At 35.3% G+C, this 17,105-nt stretch overlaps 1 protein-coding gene across 50 annotated transcripts in view; it reads right to left on the bottom strand.

The window, feature by feature from the left end:
• Positions 1–1,205: 1,205 nt before the first annotated feature.
• The window catches only part of LOC106879405 (phosphofurin acidic cluster sorting protein 2), a 296,592-nt gene continuing 280,692 nt past the window's right edge, over positions 1,206–17,105 (bottom strand). For 11 of the 50 annotated variants that reach the window (XM_089360530.1, XM_089360537.1, XM_089360557.1 and 8 more), the window contains 6 exons: positions 15,718–15,760; positions 15,186–15,225; positions 13,326–13,464; positions 10,729–11,003; positions 4,984–5,091; positions 1,206–3,040 (listed from right to left, as the gene is read on the bottom strand). In XM_089360530.1, coding sequence (XP_089216656.1) covers positions 2,925–3,040; positions 4,984–5,091; positions 10,729–11,003; positions 13,326–13,464; positions 15,186–15,225; positions 15,718–15,760 — 721 coding nt within the window. In that variant the 3' untranslated portion in view covers positions 1,206–2,924. Of the gene's footprint in view, positions 3,041–4,983; positions 5,092–10,728; positions 11,028–13,325; positions 13,465–15,185; positions 15,226–15,717; positions 15,761–17,105 lie in introns of all 50 variants that reach the window. The other 39 variants (XM_089360531.1, XM_089360559.1, XM_089360554.1 and 36 more) reach the window with 6 other exon arrangements.

The following is a 17,105-nucleotide window of genomic DNA, read 5'->3' as shown; positions in this document are numbered from 1 at the left end:
TACAGAGTTTGGGCGCATGGATGAAGAAGCTCATACTGCTTATGTACCGCCCCCCCCCCCCATTCCAAGGCCTCTCTTTCTCGGCAAAGAAAACTGATGCAGTAATACTGCATAAGAAAGACTGAATCCAGTAAGTAGGTGCTGAAGGTGTGAGGCAGGTGGAAAAGAAGATTGTCACAGCTGTAGCAGGTAGGTAATCAGGTGAGTGTGAAACTGCAGCACAACACTCCACTCTTGGTACTAACATGTGCTGGATATATATATATATATATATATATATATATATATATATATATATACCACGAGTGTTGAGTGCACTCAGCAACCCCATTTTTATCTGCCTGTTCTGTATAGTTTTAGTAGGGCAGAGGGTATTGTCCAGGATATTGAGGATGTTAAATTAAACTGAAACAGTTCTGGATATGTGTTGGTGTGCGTATTTGACCACTGAGCGTTAAGTTGGATTAAAAAGTTTGTGCATGCATATGTGTGTATATATATATATATATATATTTAGACATATATATATATATTTGGAAGCTGATGAATTGCTCAGTAAATAAACTATATGCATTGAGTACCCTTTCTTCCATTTGTACATAAAAACAAACACACGCACACACATTCATTTATGTAAAGTTGAGACTTCATTTTCAAATAAATGATTATACTCTCAAGACTACATTCTAATTGTTGTGAATACTATTTTCTCTCATTTGCAAATCCAAATGTACCTCTACATACACACACATATGTACACACACACACACACACACACACACTTTCACTTTCTATAAAGCATACAGGAGCTGAAATGGCAGAGTGATTCCTTTCAAATGGTGTCCTTGTAACATAAAAGTTGGTGAGAAGAGAGACAAAAATTTAAATTGATCATCAAAGACTTTCAAAACAAAAATGTTAATGGTGAAATCAAAAAAAAGATGTTTCCAGCAATTAAATAGCTAATCAGTACCCCCATCACCACAGGAAATTTAAATTTAAATTATGACAATATATATATATATATATATATATATATATATAGATATATATAGGAATAGATGGATATATAGAGAGATAAGAAAAAAGGGGAAATTCTATGAAAAATATCAATTTATTCATCTGGATTACATCTGTTGATTGACTTTTATTTGAAGTTTCATCTGGAACAAGAAAAACAAAAACAAACAAAAAAAAACAAAAAATAAACGAACAACAACAAAATGTTTAATTTCTTCAGAGGATGAAGAAGTTGAAATAAGGAGACAGGGAAACTGGACATGTACAGAGGTCTCTAACCCCAAATTTTCTCTAACTTGGAAGAATTCAAGAGCTTGCCTGTCTTCTGCTAAATAAAGAGGAAGCATGTAAAAAATAATCACATTGAGCTTGAGAGAGAGAGAGAGAGAGAAAAAACTATTTAGCAGCAACACTGGATACAAAATTTACACCATGATGAGACTCAACTCTGCTCCAATTGGATTTGATATTTCTATAACACACGCGCTTATAAAACGTCTACCAAAATATCCTCAGCATCTTTGAAAGTCAGTGTCCGCTATTGAAGAACGAACAAATAAGAAAAGAAGTGCTGTGAATGTTATTTATACCTGCTCTATTATATATGTACAGGCAGGACAATTCTTTGACCAAGCATCAGAGAGAACAACCATAGAATCAGAGGGGGTTTTATATAATTTGTTTTCGTTTTACAATTTTTTTGTTTTTTGTTGTTTGGAAAGGAGAAAACTACCATCAAGGAATGATGGAAAGATACAGAGTGACATTGAGCTGACACAACATCCAATAGTGTTGCCAATAGCGGTGATACGGGAAGGGTCGACAATGTAAGTAGCTGCACAGATCTTACAGAAATTAGACAACTTCAACCAAACATTTGTTTTTGATTTAAAGCTTATACAGGTTTCATACTTGTGAAAATTAAACTTGTTTATGTATCTGTGTGCTTTGTAAGCATGTGTATACTTGTATTCTTGTTTGTAAATATATATGTTTATTTATGTATGTATTTATATTTGTTTTAATATACGTGTATGTGTGTATGTCAATATATATGTACATCTATAATTATGTATGTACATTTGTAAATATGTAGATTTATGCATTACATGCATGTGTATATGTAGTTGTGCGTGCATGTGTGTGTGTGTAGGTATACAGGTATGTGTTTACATATTGGATTGTCCACAATGAGATGTTTGGTAGTGACTAAAGATGACGTATGGTGGGGAAAATGATGGAAGAAGTCATTTCTTACTGTGATTACATACTGCTTCAAGTAACCATTGACTGAAAAGTACAGCTAAGATTAATTAAGCCCTGTATTAAAGACAGTTGAAATTAACTGCAGAGACAGGAGTTAAGTGGAAAGACAGCTACTGTTGTCACATAGGAAACAAAACACACCAATGGGAGATGGTTACTTATTCCACATACCCTCCCCCCACACTCTACTTCTTTTGCAATCCAAAAGTTTTCTAAAGATTAAAAGGCCAGGTTTTGTTTGTGTTGTGTGTTGTGTGTGTTGTGTGTGTGTTGTGTGTGTTGTGTGTGTGTGTGTGTGTGTGTGTGTGTGTGTGTGTGTGTGTGTGTGTGTGTGTGTGTGTGTGTGTGTGTGTGTGTGTGTGTGTGTGTGTGAAGACCTGAAGGTCAGCTGGGTGTAGAATTTGCTGCTGGTAAGCAGTGGGTCACTGGCAACCAAATTACTACTAACAATGAAGTGGTATCAACTGAATGCAGCTGAATAACCATACAGACAAAAAAAAATATTGTTAGTACTGGCAACTAGAGCATGATAAAGCTGCGAGATTCCTTTTTGGCAGACTATGGGATGCGGGTGGATGAGTAGGCAGCACTCAATGATGATAGAACACCTACGTCTGCCCAGCAGGTGTCAGACAGTTTCAAGCAGGTTCCTGGTAAGAGAAAATGACCACAGGGAAATTCTTTATGTGTGTTTGCCATTGTGATGAGAGCTGGAAAAACTTAACACCAGTCCATTCCACACCATCAACCACAACTGGAAAAGAAGAGGAAGAAAATAATAATAATAATAATAATAATAATAATAATAATAATAACTAGCTGGACCCGTGAAAAATTCACAGAAAACGTGGGTATATATGTGTATATGCCCATGTATGTAAGCATATGGATATGAAAATAAACAGATCAACATACAGACGGATAGGTACATAGGTTATATGAACAGACAAGCACACATATGCAAATGGAGACTGAAACACATGACCATATATACACACACACACAAGGAGGCAGAGGTGCATACATATACAAACACACGCACACGCATACATAAAAAATACACAAACACGGACATGCAAGCACATGAATATGCAAAATACATACATATATACATACGCATACGCACACACACATATATATGTGTGTGTATATATTGTCACCACTCACTGTCTCTTTCACACTCTTTCTCTCTCACTCCCTCTCTCTCTCTCTTTCTTCCTCTCTGTCCTCCTCTCCCTTGCTTTGCTACTTTGAAGTGTGACACACAACACAGGTACGTACAAAAATAAAAAGTTAGCACATTAATATTATTGATAATAATAATAATAATAATAGTTTCAAATTTAGGTACAAGGCCAGCAATTTCAGGATGGGAGTAAGACAATTACATCGACCCCAGTGCTCAACTAGTATTTATTTTATTGACCCCGAAAGGCTGAAAGACAAAGCTGACCTTGGAGGAACTTGAACTCAGAATGTTTGGATCAATTGGATGAGCTACTCATTAAAGTAGTATGTGAAGTGGCTGGGTATTCCTCAGACATGTGTACCATCAATGTAATTCATTGGTAAAATTAGCATGACACAATGTGACAAGGCTGGACATTTGTATTGCAGATACAGGCTTTTTGCACAGTTTCTGTCTACTTAATTTCAGTTACAAGGCTTAGGTTAAATCCAAGATGCTACGCAGTGGGATTGATCCCAGGATCTTATGGCTGCCAAATGAACTAAACCACTTAGTCATGTGAGTCCATACTTGCATAGTGTCGAAATGAAGATGACTACCTCTATGGTTAAAACTAATGAAGAAATGAGTCAGTCAATGAGGGAATTTATGTGGTTTGCTCAACCTGCTAGAAAAAACAGCTAAATCTCCCTCAAGCCTCATTCTACAGTCTTAATAAAGAGAGAACATAGAGGCTAATGAACCTAGATTGGTCTCACTAAAATTAAAAGCCAAAAAAGCAGGCATAACTGATTTGAAGCAAACCGGTAACATTTATTTGAAGAGATGGCCACCAACTCTGTCAATGAGTCAACATTTCCAATGCACATGTAGCAAGATACAAGATCAGTTCCAACCATCAGTTGAAGCAATTTCACATCTCATACATCACAAATGTCCTATTTTATCTTCCCTGACGTAATGGACATTTGTGTCTCGTTGCAACAAATGAGAGCAATATTTTCAGAACAATAAGGAAGTACGACCTAGTTATTAATCTGTGAGGTAGCCATCATCACTTTCTCTCACTTGGTCACTCTCATTACTCGTATGTTGCTACCTTGCAACGTCACACTGTGTGCAAGGATTGTACAATCTACTCTTCATATGAAGAAACAATCCCTTTGTTTACAAGAACAATCAGCTAATTCTGTATTATTAGCCCTTTAGCATTTAATCCAGTTTAAAGTTTTCTCCCTGTTTTATGTTCAAACTAGATCAATCTGGCCTTTCACATCTACCTAACAATGTCATTCAAAACATAAGTAATAACATTATCAAAATATCAAGGCTACAAGATAATGCATGATTACTTTAAATTAATATGAATGAATATGTATTACATTTGACAGAATAATCTGAATGCTAAAGGGTTAATAGTATGACAGAAACTGGTTAATTTTTAAAAGCCCAGTAGGACAGGAAGATGTTCCGAGTCAGTGGAAAAATGTTATGTAGAAGGTCATTACCTTTAAGTGTATAGTTGTGGTTCTTTGATGTACAAATCAGTCGACTAATACCATCTATCACCTGGCTTTTGGACTCTGGATCTTTGGATTTCTTCCCAATTCGCATAACTGAAATAACAGAACGTTACATATAAAACATTTTTAACATATACACTTAATCATAATCATTATTAGTACACGTCTGTGTGTGTGTGTGATGAAATTGACTAACCTTATTGCTTCTATTTCAGGCTTTGTGCCTACATTGGAAAGTTATTATTGGCATAGTATAGCAGAAGGCCTAATTTCTAGATGGGTTGTAAAATGCCTTACTACATTTAGTTACGTCCCTCTATGTTTGAAACCTGCCTAGGTTGACTGTATTTTCCCTTCTTTACAATTTCATGATCTTGCATCAACACTATCAATCCCTATAGTTATTATGATTATAAAGAAAACATTATTACTATGATTATAGTATATATTGTATGGATAAAAATAGTGTGGCTGATGGGCAGATACAGCAAAGCACTGGTCCTGATTAACTTTTAATCCTTTCATTTTTGTAAAATCAACTACCAGTTATAAAATGGGTTTACTCAAGCACTTTCTCAATACATTTCTGAATTGTAAATTGGTATTAAATGTAAGAAATAATTATTCCTTATGAGGAGGTATTGCAAACAATGTCTAAAGCAATTTAGATATCTTTTGCTTGCAATACTGTCTTTGGAAGAGGCTCAAGTATTACATTCATTTCCTTCTTGATTAATTCCAAGTTTTATGTCTAAATGTGAAAATGGGTGCTGGCATGGCCCAAATGGTTAAGAAGTTTCCTTCACGAAAATTTCTTTATTGTTCAGCCACTGCATGGCATCTTGGGCAAGTGTCTCCTATTATAGCCCTGGGCTGACCAAAGCCTTATGAATGTATGAATGGATCTTGTAGATGGGAACTAAAAGAAGCCTATCATATATGCATGTGTGTAGCCTTGTTTGGACATCATGTGATAGATGTGTGTAAACAAGCATCATTGCTGTTGCTTGTTTCCAGTCTTCCATGACAAAACATTACCTTACTCGGAAACAGGTGAAAATTGGCAACAGGAAGGGTATCCAGCTATAGAAAATCTGCCTCAACAAATTCACTCTGACCCATGCAAGCATGGAAAATTAGATGTTAAATGATGGTTCATCACCAAGCAAATCTCTCTCAGATGTGCTTTTATATTGATATGTATATAATGTATGTTTAAGAATGTACTGTTTATTGCTAGTCAGCTATACATGTTCCAAATAACTGATATAATAAGAATGCTATATAGTTTTAAATGGAAGATTCAAAACTGTTTGTTTTTAATATCACTACCATAACCGTTGTGCTGCTTGACTCCAATCAAGTCAGTACAAGAGAAAATGATCTCAAAGGATTAAGTGAACTATACTCTAGTCTATTAAGTGTTCTTTAAGATACCAACATTCTCATAAAATACAGAGACAAGGAATAATCTTTGCAGTTCTGCATTCAAATCCACCCAAAATAAAGTGATACCCTATTCAAGCAAAGTAACATAACACTCAGCAGTTTTACAATGCTACTGTTTATAGCAGCATTTGTTCCTACCCTAAGGCACCTTTATACAGCATGTATATAGCAGCCTTAGGGTAGGAACAAACAGGTCATAAACAATGCAGTGAGCTACCAACGCACAGCTTATTTTGTTGTTCTATATTCTATCAATTTGATCCTCTCTACTCTCCAGTCTATAAACTTATTTTCATTACCAGTGTCTTATATGTGTATCAATAACAATAAAGCTTTCCTGTGAACTCCTACAATCAATAAAAGCCCATGTGTAATACATAACCCTGTATAATATGCATCTTGGGTTGAGATTTAAATTGTCTTAGAAATTTTAGAATATCATGTGTAATATGCAGCGTTGCACAAATGAAACTAAATCTCCTGCAATCCAATAATTTAGTTTATTAAGATTTCATTTTATATAATCTATACTGTTATATAAAAATGATCTGTAAAAAAAACAACAAACAACATACATAACGCTTTATTACAATATACATTTTTTCTTAATAAAAGTGGGTAGAGAAAATTTTCAGTTAAATCCTAAGCATTATAGATACTCTTAATTTTAATCTTGCTTTTGATGAGGAAAAAAAGTGTATTATACATGGAGTTTTATGATAGTTTGCTCCCTGATTATTTGTTAATTGTCATCTCTATTGAATATGAAATCATTCTCTCTCATTGGTTTATGAAATGTGGGTAAATGTAGCAAACATGGTTTAGCTAAAAGGATTGACCCTTCAGTCTCATCCAAGGTGGGTGAAGTAGAGAGAAGTCAGGTGCCAAGAGCAGAAGATGGTTCCAGCTGACTTCCAATGTGGGAGATTTATCTTTATATTATTTTTCAAATATGTTATTTTCCATTTCATATATATGCGCTATGAAGTGCGGCACAGAACCAAAGTTTGGCCACAGCAGTAGGTCCCACACTCCAGTGCAGTATGACCAAGGGCATCAGACCACAGGATAGATTAGTATGTAGAATATGAGTCACATAATAATATAAATAAAATACAGAAAACATGGTATTTTATGCTTTACAAAACATACATATATTTTGGAGAATCACTGTCACAATTGCTTGTTGAAACATTATATAATCTTGTTAATTCACCTCTTTAGTGTTAAGCAAAAAATATTAAATACTGAAGAGATGTATTAACAAGATTATATTGTGTTTTAACAAGCAATAATGTAATCCCGGCAGTAATTGTTAAAACATGTGTATGTTTCGTAAAGCATAAAATACCATGTTTCCAGTATTTTATTAAAACTATATATAACCACACACACATGTAAAACCACAGTATACACATCCAAATGGGATGAAGGGCAACATGTTTTAGATTTTTAGCCTTAAGTCAATCTTGACAAAGTCAATTTTTATGATGAGACTGTTATATTTTTCAGACTTGGCATGTCTAGGCAATATTATGTAATGTATCTCTCTTTTTAAAGATGATAAATGCAATTTGAGGGAGATTTGGCTGTTATTTCTAGCAAGTGGAGCTGCCATGTATATGCTCTGATGTTTACTTCAAGAACACTGGGATTCATGGGATTACTGCTAAATACTGGTTAAGCAAATCTCCAAAACTAGGTAAGGTAATGTTTATTTCCTGGGTTATATTACCTGCAAATAGATAAACTGTCACACTGACAACAACAGTAGAGTAAAAGCCAGCATTTTATTTAATTTATTCTGGTACAGAGTACAAAAAAAAAAAAAAAAAAATTAGTGTGTGTGAGCAATTTTCTATATACAAATGCATGTGTATTGTCTGTCTGTCTGTCTCTATATATAAATGGTAATGAGCTAAAAAAAAAAAAAAGACAGTATTAGAGGGTAAAATTTCAATGAAGGTGATATTTAGTGCAAATCTGAAAAGGGAGTCTGATGTTTTGGATGTTAGTCCTTCATCAGAGAAAGAAAGAAGTGAGAAAAAGAGGAAAGGCAGTAGGGTAATATATATATATATATCTCTAATATATAAAATAGAAATGTGTGTGTAATCGCTTATCAAGTGAAAACGGCTTCACCATTTACTTCCATACTTGTGATGCATGAATAATTTGACCTCGGATATATGTTAGACTCTTCATTGGATTTTTTTTATTGGTACCTTCAATACTGGCTCTTTGGTTCACTGAGTGACAAATTTCGCTTCAACCTCAATTTAACTTCAATCGTTACTGTTCTCACTAAAAGTTTACGTTTTCAATCGCTAACAAGTTCACATTTACTGATGTAAGTAATTTCATAATTTACTAACAGAAGTACGGTTTTGTGTTTTCCTGTTGCTGAGGTTGTCTTTTTCTGGTACCTTCGATACTGGCTCTTTGGTTCACTGAGTGACAAAATTCGCTCTCTCTCACACACGCGCACACAGGCATACACACGTGTGTCTTTGTAAATATGTTTGTATACATTTATGTATGTGTGTGTTTGTAAGAGACAGAGTGTGAGTGAGTCAAGGGGTGTGTTGTCATATGCATCCATCATTTTTGGATGTATGTGTGCGTGTGTGTGAGAGACAGAGTGAGAGAGCGGTGTGTATGTAGTATTTACTCTCTCTCTCTCATACACACGCACACACACACACAAAGCTGTATGCATATTTATGCATGTACGTATACATAACAAACCTCTCTCTCTCTCTCTCTCTCTCTCTCTGTCTGTCACACACACACACATCCATTTCATCTGATGTGTAGTACTCTGTGTGTGTGTGTGTGTGTGTGTGTGTGTGTGTGTGTGTGTGTGTGTGTGTGTGTGCATGCATGCATGCGTAGGGGGTTCCACAATCGCCATTTATTTCAATTACTCTTGTGAGGATATTCAAGTAAATAATTTTTTTCATTTAATCCCCATTTTAATTTTCGTAAAAGTTTCCAAGTACCAATAAGCAACAATTTCATTCCCGGCCAACGCCGGGTGGCTCTGCTAGTATATATATATATATATATATAATTAAAATAGTAGGGTAAAAAATTAGATATTAATTAATATCAATTTAATACCAGGAAACTCGCACATTAAAAGAATCAGGAGATTCAGAAAAAATTATCTGTGATCTCAAAAGGATTATTGTATATGTATATATAAAAGAGACCACTAAGTGGACTGCCAATGTGCTAGAAGAAGATCACCGAATAGTTCTCAAAGAAAAAAATCTAGCGAAGCAAAAACATACGGGCGAGACTAATGAAAATTACAAAGGTAAATACAAAACTTATCCGTAGACCAAGGTTCCGAAATTAACATTTTCTTACCGAAAATATTTGTTTCTCATCAGTATGGACCGTCAAAGAAATATAATTCCCAGAATCATGTACTAGTTGGGAACAACTAGTGAAGAGCGTGCACATGGTTCTATTAATTATATAGGGTAATATTCAAAAGTCCTTGTTTAGGCATGCTAAATCCGGAAATATCTTTGCAGAAAATAATTTCTGCATCGAATGTATATATACTAGATGATAAAATGAATGGTTTATACCTTGTAGCTTATTGATAAAGCACAATCACTTTCACAGTATCCGTTGTGTATATGCTTAATGAGAGACAGAAGATGGAAGATACAACAATTTTTGATTTCATGAGGGATCTTTGCTAGATGGGTCAAAACAATTGTAGTGATTAATAAAAATTCTCATATCTTCCATCTTCTGTCTTATTAACCATATATATATATTCTCACACACAATTTGTGCCATTTTAAGGGAAGTAACTCAGATTAAGAAAAACAGGTGGTAGTTATGGTAGTGGGAGAGAGAGAACAATGGCAGCCAATTCAGCCTGTATAGTCTGCATGTGTCACCAACATTCATTACCATTTACTACAAATGAATATCACCATTGCCATGAATACAAACAATTAACATACATTACCACTACCATTTACCATTTCTTTCTCTTTTTTTCATCCTGTTTATTCTATTTCTCTCTCTCTCTACTTTCCTCTGGTGTTTTCCTTTTCACAGTTTTATATCTGATAATGTTTGCACTAAGTAAAATATAATTTTTCATATATTTTACGACTCTCACATTACAATAAATGGCTGACTGACTGTCTTTCGCTCTGCATCTGTGTGTCTCATCGCAAAGTGCAACAAGATAATCTCAATGCAATGGTACATGACATCCCCAACACACACAAACCTTAATTAAAAACTTACTTTTCTGTTTCTTCTCCTTGGTTACGACTCCCATGCAGAAACCAGCAGAAATGGGCATCTCACTGGGGGCTGGAGGAAGGCGATAGACGTGAAGGGAGCGGAATGCAGTCTTCAGTGAACACTTGTTCGACTCTTTCTTGTTAATGCGATCTTTGTCACTAGTTTCCGACTTGGAAGCCAGAGTCCAGTACTCCACTTGTAGCTCCATGTACTCTGACGACTGGGTGGTGGCTGTGAGGAAAGGCAGGGCAGCAGATGCTGGCACGGATTGCTGACTGGAGAGAAGGGGAACAAAAAAACTGAAATTATAAAGAAGTGTCATCATTCAGGAAAAAAAGGGGGAGGAATAAGAATGATAGAAAGCATGTAGATAAAGAGATGGGGGGAAAAGTAAGATAGAGAGGGATGACATAGAAGTAAAGATAACACTCCATAGAATACTAAGAACAGAGAAGAACCTATCAGAATTAAAAGAAAACAGGAATCCTGATGCTTTCATGAAAGTAAAGATATGAAATCATATATAAAAAGAATAACACGAGAACAAAGTTTGACAAATATGATATTAGGTTAAAGCTCCAGATGGAGAATGAGAGTGTCTTAATGTTTCAGACATCTGTCCTTCAAAACAAAAAATGTGAAACAAGAGAGAGAGAGAGAGAGAGAGGGAGAGGGAGAGAGAGAGAGGGAGAGAGAGAGGGAGAGAGAGAGGGAGAGAGAGGGAGAGGGAGAGAGGGAGAGAGAGAGGGAGAGAGAGAGAGAGAGAGGGAGAGAGAGAGAGGGAGAGAGAGAGAGAGAGAGAGGGAGAGAGAGAGGGAGAGAGAGAGAGAGAGAGAGAGAGAGAGAGAATTATAAAAGGTGGTATCTCTTTTCCACTATAGCTATATCATTACAGCTATAAGTGTAATCACTTATCCCTGTATCTCACCACTTTATTTCTCCTGCCTCAAGAAAGTTATATTTGTCTATCTTCCTTCTTTTAGTGTGGCTATATTACTACATTCAATTGTAGCAATACGGTTCTCTCACTCTATCAACTTCATTTAGTGTAGTAATACCATTGCATTTCCATCATAACCCAGTAATAGATGTATCACTATCCTCTATGTTCATTCACTGAATGAACTTGCAGGTTTCCTAGTACAGTTGTTAAAAAAAAAATCTTTCCTACTCCTCCCTACATTGTCTTAGGAATATACCATTTACTCAAGACTTTTAATAAGATAACCTCTCAAGAGTACAATAGATTCAAGGGAGGCTATTCTCCCAATGTTTCCCCCTAATTTTTAGCTGTGGGTGTGCACAAAAATTTGTTTGTTGGCAAATTTTGTCTGTTTTTGCTAAGTGTATGCACATTCATGCAAATAACCATCTTCAATTTTAAGAAATTTGATTTCATCTTGAAAACTTTGTGTGTGCACACAAGCACACTGCTTAAAGGGAACATTGGTTACTGTTATTTAGTATGAGCAAGAGGAATGTCTTTTATAAACTCAAAATATTTTGTATACTGTACTGGTGGAACATTTTTTTTACAGTTAAATGCCTAATATTCTTATTACAGATCAATCAGGCTGTATAAAGTACACTGCTTACATAGAAGCACAATAATAGCTCAACCTGATAGACATAGCAGTCAGGACTCCCTAAAATTCTAACACTACTGTCCCCAAATCACATGAACCGAGGTCCTAGATATAATACACACCCTCCTCCAAAAAGAAAATGGGATGGTCATGGCAAGAATGCCATCAAAAGATGAAAGTTCAACCTGCGAAAATATAGAGTATAACATATGGTGGTTGAATATTCCTTGTAGAAACAGAGAATGAAGACTCTGCAGGAAACGGATAAGATGGTTACAAATTCTGGTGCTGTTGTCAGTTTGAGAGACTAATTAATAGAGTAGTAATGTTTTGCCTGGTCAGACACAAACATTAATTAATACACTCCAAGCTCCGGTCCACACTTGTGCTATTGTTTTTTCATTGTCGTTTCTATTGGCCTTTGATCCTTGGAGCTGTTTAATCTTGTGTCATCTCCAACAATGTGCCCCAGGCTCACTCATCTCTCCTAACTGTGTGTACTCCTACTCTTATTATCTAACCTACCTCCCCATCTAGGCTCCTGTATTAAACGCTGTTAAATCCTTTACCACAACATATCATCCCCCTGGAAACTCTCTGTGTCCATCTTTTTCCAGTCACCATTCAATTGCATTATTCTAGAGGTACACTAACTGCACTGATCTAACCATGAAATAAATAAATACTTGAAAATGAAGAAACAGACAAAATCTAGTTAGAGCCATGGTTAGTTAAGTAGTTCACACATGAGTCACAATCCACCTCAGATCACCATAGCATTGAGTTAAGAGGTGGAGCTATTGGATAGTAGAGCACACTATCACACATAACTTCTCCTGCAGAGGGGATGAATGTAGTAGCAAGCATGATAAAATCAACAAAGAAATCATTGGTTTGAAGCACTGTTTACAATATACTAGCAGCCATGTGAACTGGATCTGTCATAGTACAAAGATGAAATTACAAAACTCTGCCTATATTTACCTGCTAAATCAAACATAAAACACTTACCTCTGGCTGGGGGACATTAAGCTAACATTTGGTGAATTTGGTGGAGTGTGATGCCCGTCTTTGGTTTTCTCTGTTGGCGCCACTTGAGATGGCGGTGAACCTGACAGTGTTGGGCAGGTCACAGACTCCTCGATATCTACTGGAAAGTCAAACAATATTTAGCTTGTAAACACAAAAAAAGGTTCCTCTTTCTTTGAGTGCATTATTAAAGTTTATACACTAAAATTATATTATACAAATACATGACATGTCTATTTATTTCTATGTTATTTAAAGCAGCTCTCATGATATTTTGAAGGATTGTGTGCTTTTCTGTTTAATTTTACAAAAACACTGCAGCAAAAAGTGGTTCAAGGTTTCAGATGACTTGGAAAAGTAAATTTTAAAATTCCCGCTAAAGCTGGGATGTATAATGTTATTCATCACTCATAGTATTAGCAGTCCTATTAACCTCCTGATGAAGGCTGGAGATCCTTAACATCAGGTGTTATCTCTTTGCCAGGATCAAGGTATGCTGTCCAGGAACAATTAAGGTTTGAAACTGTTGAAATTTTGAAAATTTTTAGTTGATAATTGAGGAGAGATTGAATGTTTTCATTTGTTTGTGTTGTTTTATCATTTTCCCCATAAATTTCTAAGTTCTTTTGTCATCCTTTCTTTGCTACCTTTTACATTATAGTATATATAAAATTTCAGTGTATGTACAACATGACACTAAGATTATATTATTGTGGTACCTATGACATGTCTATATCTTCATACTTTATATATATACATATATATACATTAATTAAAGATAGTTATGGCTGGTCTACCCCAGAGACCAACCATAATTATCTTTATCTAATTACTCCACAACTTAGAGCGTGCATCTCTTTTGGATTTATGATTTACTCACAATATATGTATGTATATATATGTGGCTGTGTGGTAAGTAGCTTGCTTACCAACCACATGGTTCCGGGTTCATTCCCACTGCGTGGCACCTTGGGCAAGTGTCTTCTACTATAGCCTCGGGCCAACCAAAGCCTTGTGAGTTGATTTGGTAGACGGAAACTGAAAGAAGCCCGTCGTATATATGTATATATATATGTATATATATATGTTTGTGTGTCTGTGTTTGTCTCCCCAGCATCGCTTGACAACCGATGCTGGTGTGTTTACGTCCCTGTAACTTAGCGGTTCAGCAAAAGAGACCGATAGAATAAGTACTAGGCTTCCAAAGAATAAGTCCTGGGGTCAATTTGCTCGACTAAAGGCGGTGCTCCAGCATGGCCGCAGTCAAATGACTGAAACAAGTAAAAGAGTAAAGAGAGAGAGAGAGTATGTATATATATATATATATATATATATATATATATATATGGTTATGAAGTGTGTATGTGTGTGCATGCACACACACATATATATATATATATATATATATATATATATGTGCATGCACACACACACACACACTTCTAACACATTATATATTGATCACTTTAGCTTTTGTGCCATGAAATTAACAAAAAGTAATATTTAAAATCTGTGTGTGTGTGTGTGTGTGTGTGTGTGTGTGTGTGTGTGTGTGCGAGTGTGCAGGAATGGCTGTGTGTATGTGCAGGATTACAAATAAAATGTGTGTATGTGTGTGTGTGTGTATATATATATATTTCAACCTAGAGGGAAAGGCAGTACCCATGACCTTTGCAGGGCCTCTGCAACTGGTGGGAGAGAGCAGGAGGCCTGATCTGAATGCTGTTAGTCAATCTTTGGAGTTTTCCCTATGTATTGCATTACCTATTTAGTTGAGAGTGAAGAGGGTGTTCAAGGGATTTAAAAATTATTTAAGGAAAGAAAGAAGGACAAAAGTCTTACCTGATGCATTTAGATAATCAGGGGAACCAATCTTCACCTCCTGCAATAGAAAAATAAATACTATCAGAGATATGTATGTAAATGATTGTGTGTGTACATGTATACACACACATATGAATGGTGCAGACATGACCCTGTAGTTAGGAAGTTTGCTTTGTAAACATGAGGTCCTGACTTTGGACATACTGCCCAGCACCTTGGGCAAATGTCTTCTATCATAGCATCCACTCAATCCAAACTTTGTGTGAGTGAAATTGAGCAAGTGGAAATGTGTGTGTCGCCCATTTCATGGTGTATACCTGTAATTCCAAGTGTCCAGCTTTGCTACAATAACATGTTGACACTGCTTGAAGATTATGTTAAGAGCACATGTATCTGTTAAATAGTGTCGTTGGCTGAACAACTGCAATACACATTGTCAATGCTAACAGAGGACCCATTTATGCACATATATGAGTGTGTCTAAAAGGCTGATAAGGACAGAGACAAAAGTGTTAGAGTCTGGAACACATAAACCAAAAGATTTACTTACACTGATGAAAGGAATAAATATTTGTGTTGACTCTTCATCACTGCTGGAAGTAGAAAATTGTAGAAAAAGTGTCAGACAGAGGATACAGACATAAACATATTGGAAGCTAAATCAATCTCTTAATTTTACATAGACTAAATTAAATTTACTTCACCAAAAGATATCCTTGAAAGGACAAGAATAGAGAGAGTGGAAAAAATATAAATGTTAGTAAAACTTTGAAAGAAGAATCTACATTAAAACTGAAATAGCTATGTAGTTGAGAAGTTTGTTTCATCGCCATATGGTTATGACATTTTGAGACCACACTGAGTGGTTGTCAAATATCTTCTATTATAACTCAGGTTAACTAAGAACTTGTGTGTGGAATTTGGTAAACTGTTTAGAAACTAATTTTGTGTGTGTGTGTGTGTTTATGGTATAAGAACTGCAGTAATTTATGTTAGTATCCTTCTATGTCTTATAACTTAGCGGCTCAACAACAAAAAGAGATTTATAAAATAAGTACCAGGTTGAAGTAAGTACAGGAATCAATAAGCAATACTGTCATACCACATTCAAAGCTAAACTCTTGACAGTGGTACTTTATCATGGCTGCAGTCCATGAATGAAAACCAGTGAAAAAAAATCAAAGAGCAAATACATATATATACACAGAAAGGAATAATAGATCACAACGGCTGTAATTTTATACATTGGCAAAAAAAAAAAAAAAAAGGGTTGAAAGGGTGTTGGGCTCCAGTGATTTCAACCCCAGTATTTACTGGTGCTTATTTTATGGATCTCAGAAAAATGAAAAGCCAAAGTGGTGGAACCTAGTGAATTTCAAGTATGACATTAGGAAAAATTGAAGTAAACAATAAGTAAACAGAGCATTTTGGGTTTTATTATCCATTTTAGCAATCTTCATTAACCAAACAACTTCAATAACTAGCAGATTCCATTTGAGTTACAACCCTTATAACTATTGACGGAGCATACATTTAGAAACATATATTTGGGAACATAAAATCTCATGCCTTCAAAAAACCAATTTGACCTTTGTATCATAATGAATCATAAAATTATCAAAGTAAAATGACCAAAGAAAAACAGGCATTTTCCCATTTTATGGTTTTAGATACATACTTGTTATCTACAAGCAAAATTACTCTAGATATTGTTAGTAAATAGATATTTATTGATGTTTCTAGTGAGGTTTGTATTAATGTTCATAGAATCAACCCTTATCTCTCAAAGCCACCATTAATACCTTGCGATCTATGAATTTCTATCAGTCCCAGTTTATTTATTTATTTATTTTCTGATTTGTTTCTCTTCCAATATGTCTCATCCAACAAATTTCACAGTAAAGACTTCACTCAAATCCCGCACCCGGCAATCAACAA

This window comes from Octopus bimaculoides, chromosome 11 (assembly GCF_046866305.1).
Source record: "Octopus bimaculoides isolate indiv1 chromosome 11, ASM4686630v1, whole genome shotgun sequence".
Classification (NCBI taxonomy): Eukaryota; Metazoa; Mollusca; class Cephalopoda; order Octopoda; family Octopodidae; genus Octopus; species Octopus bimaculoides.
The sequence above is the reverse complement of the archived record's forward strand: the minus strand, read 5'-3'. Positions and strand labels throughout refer to the sequence as shown.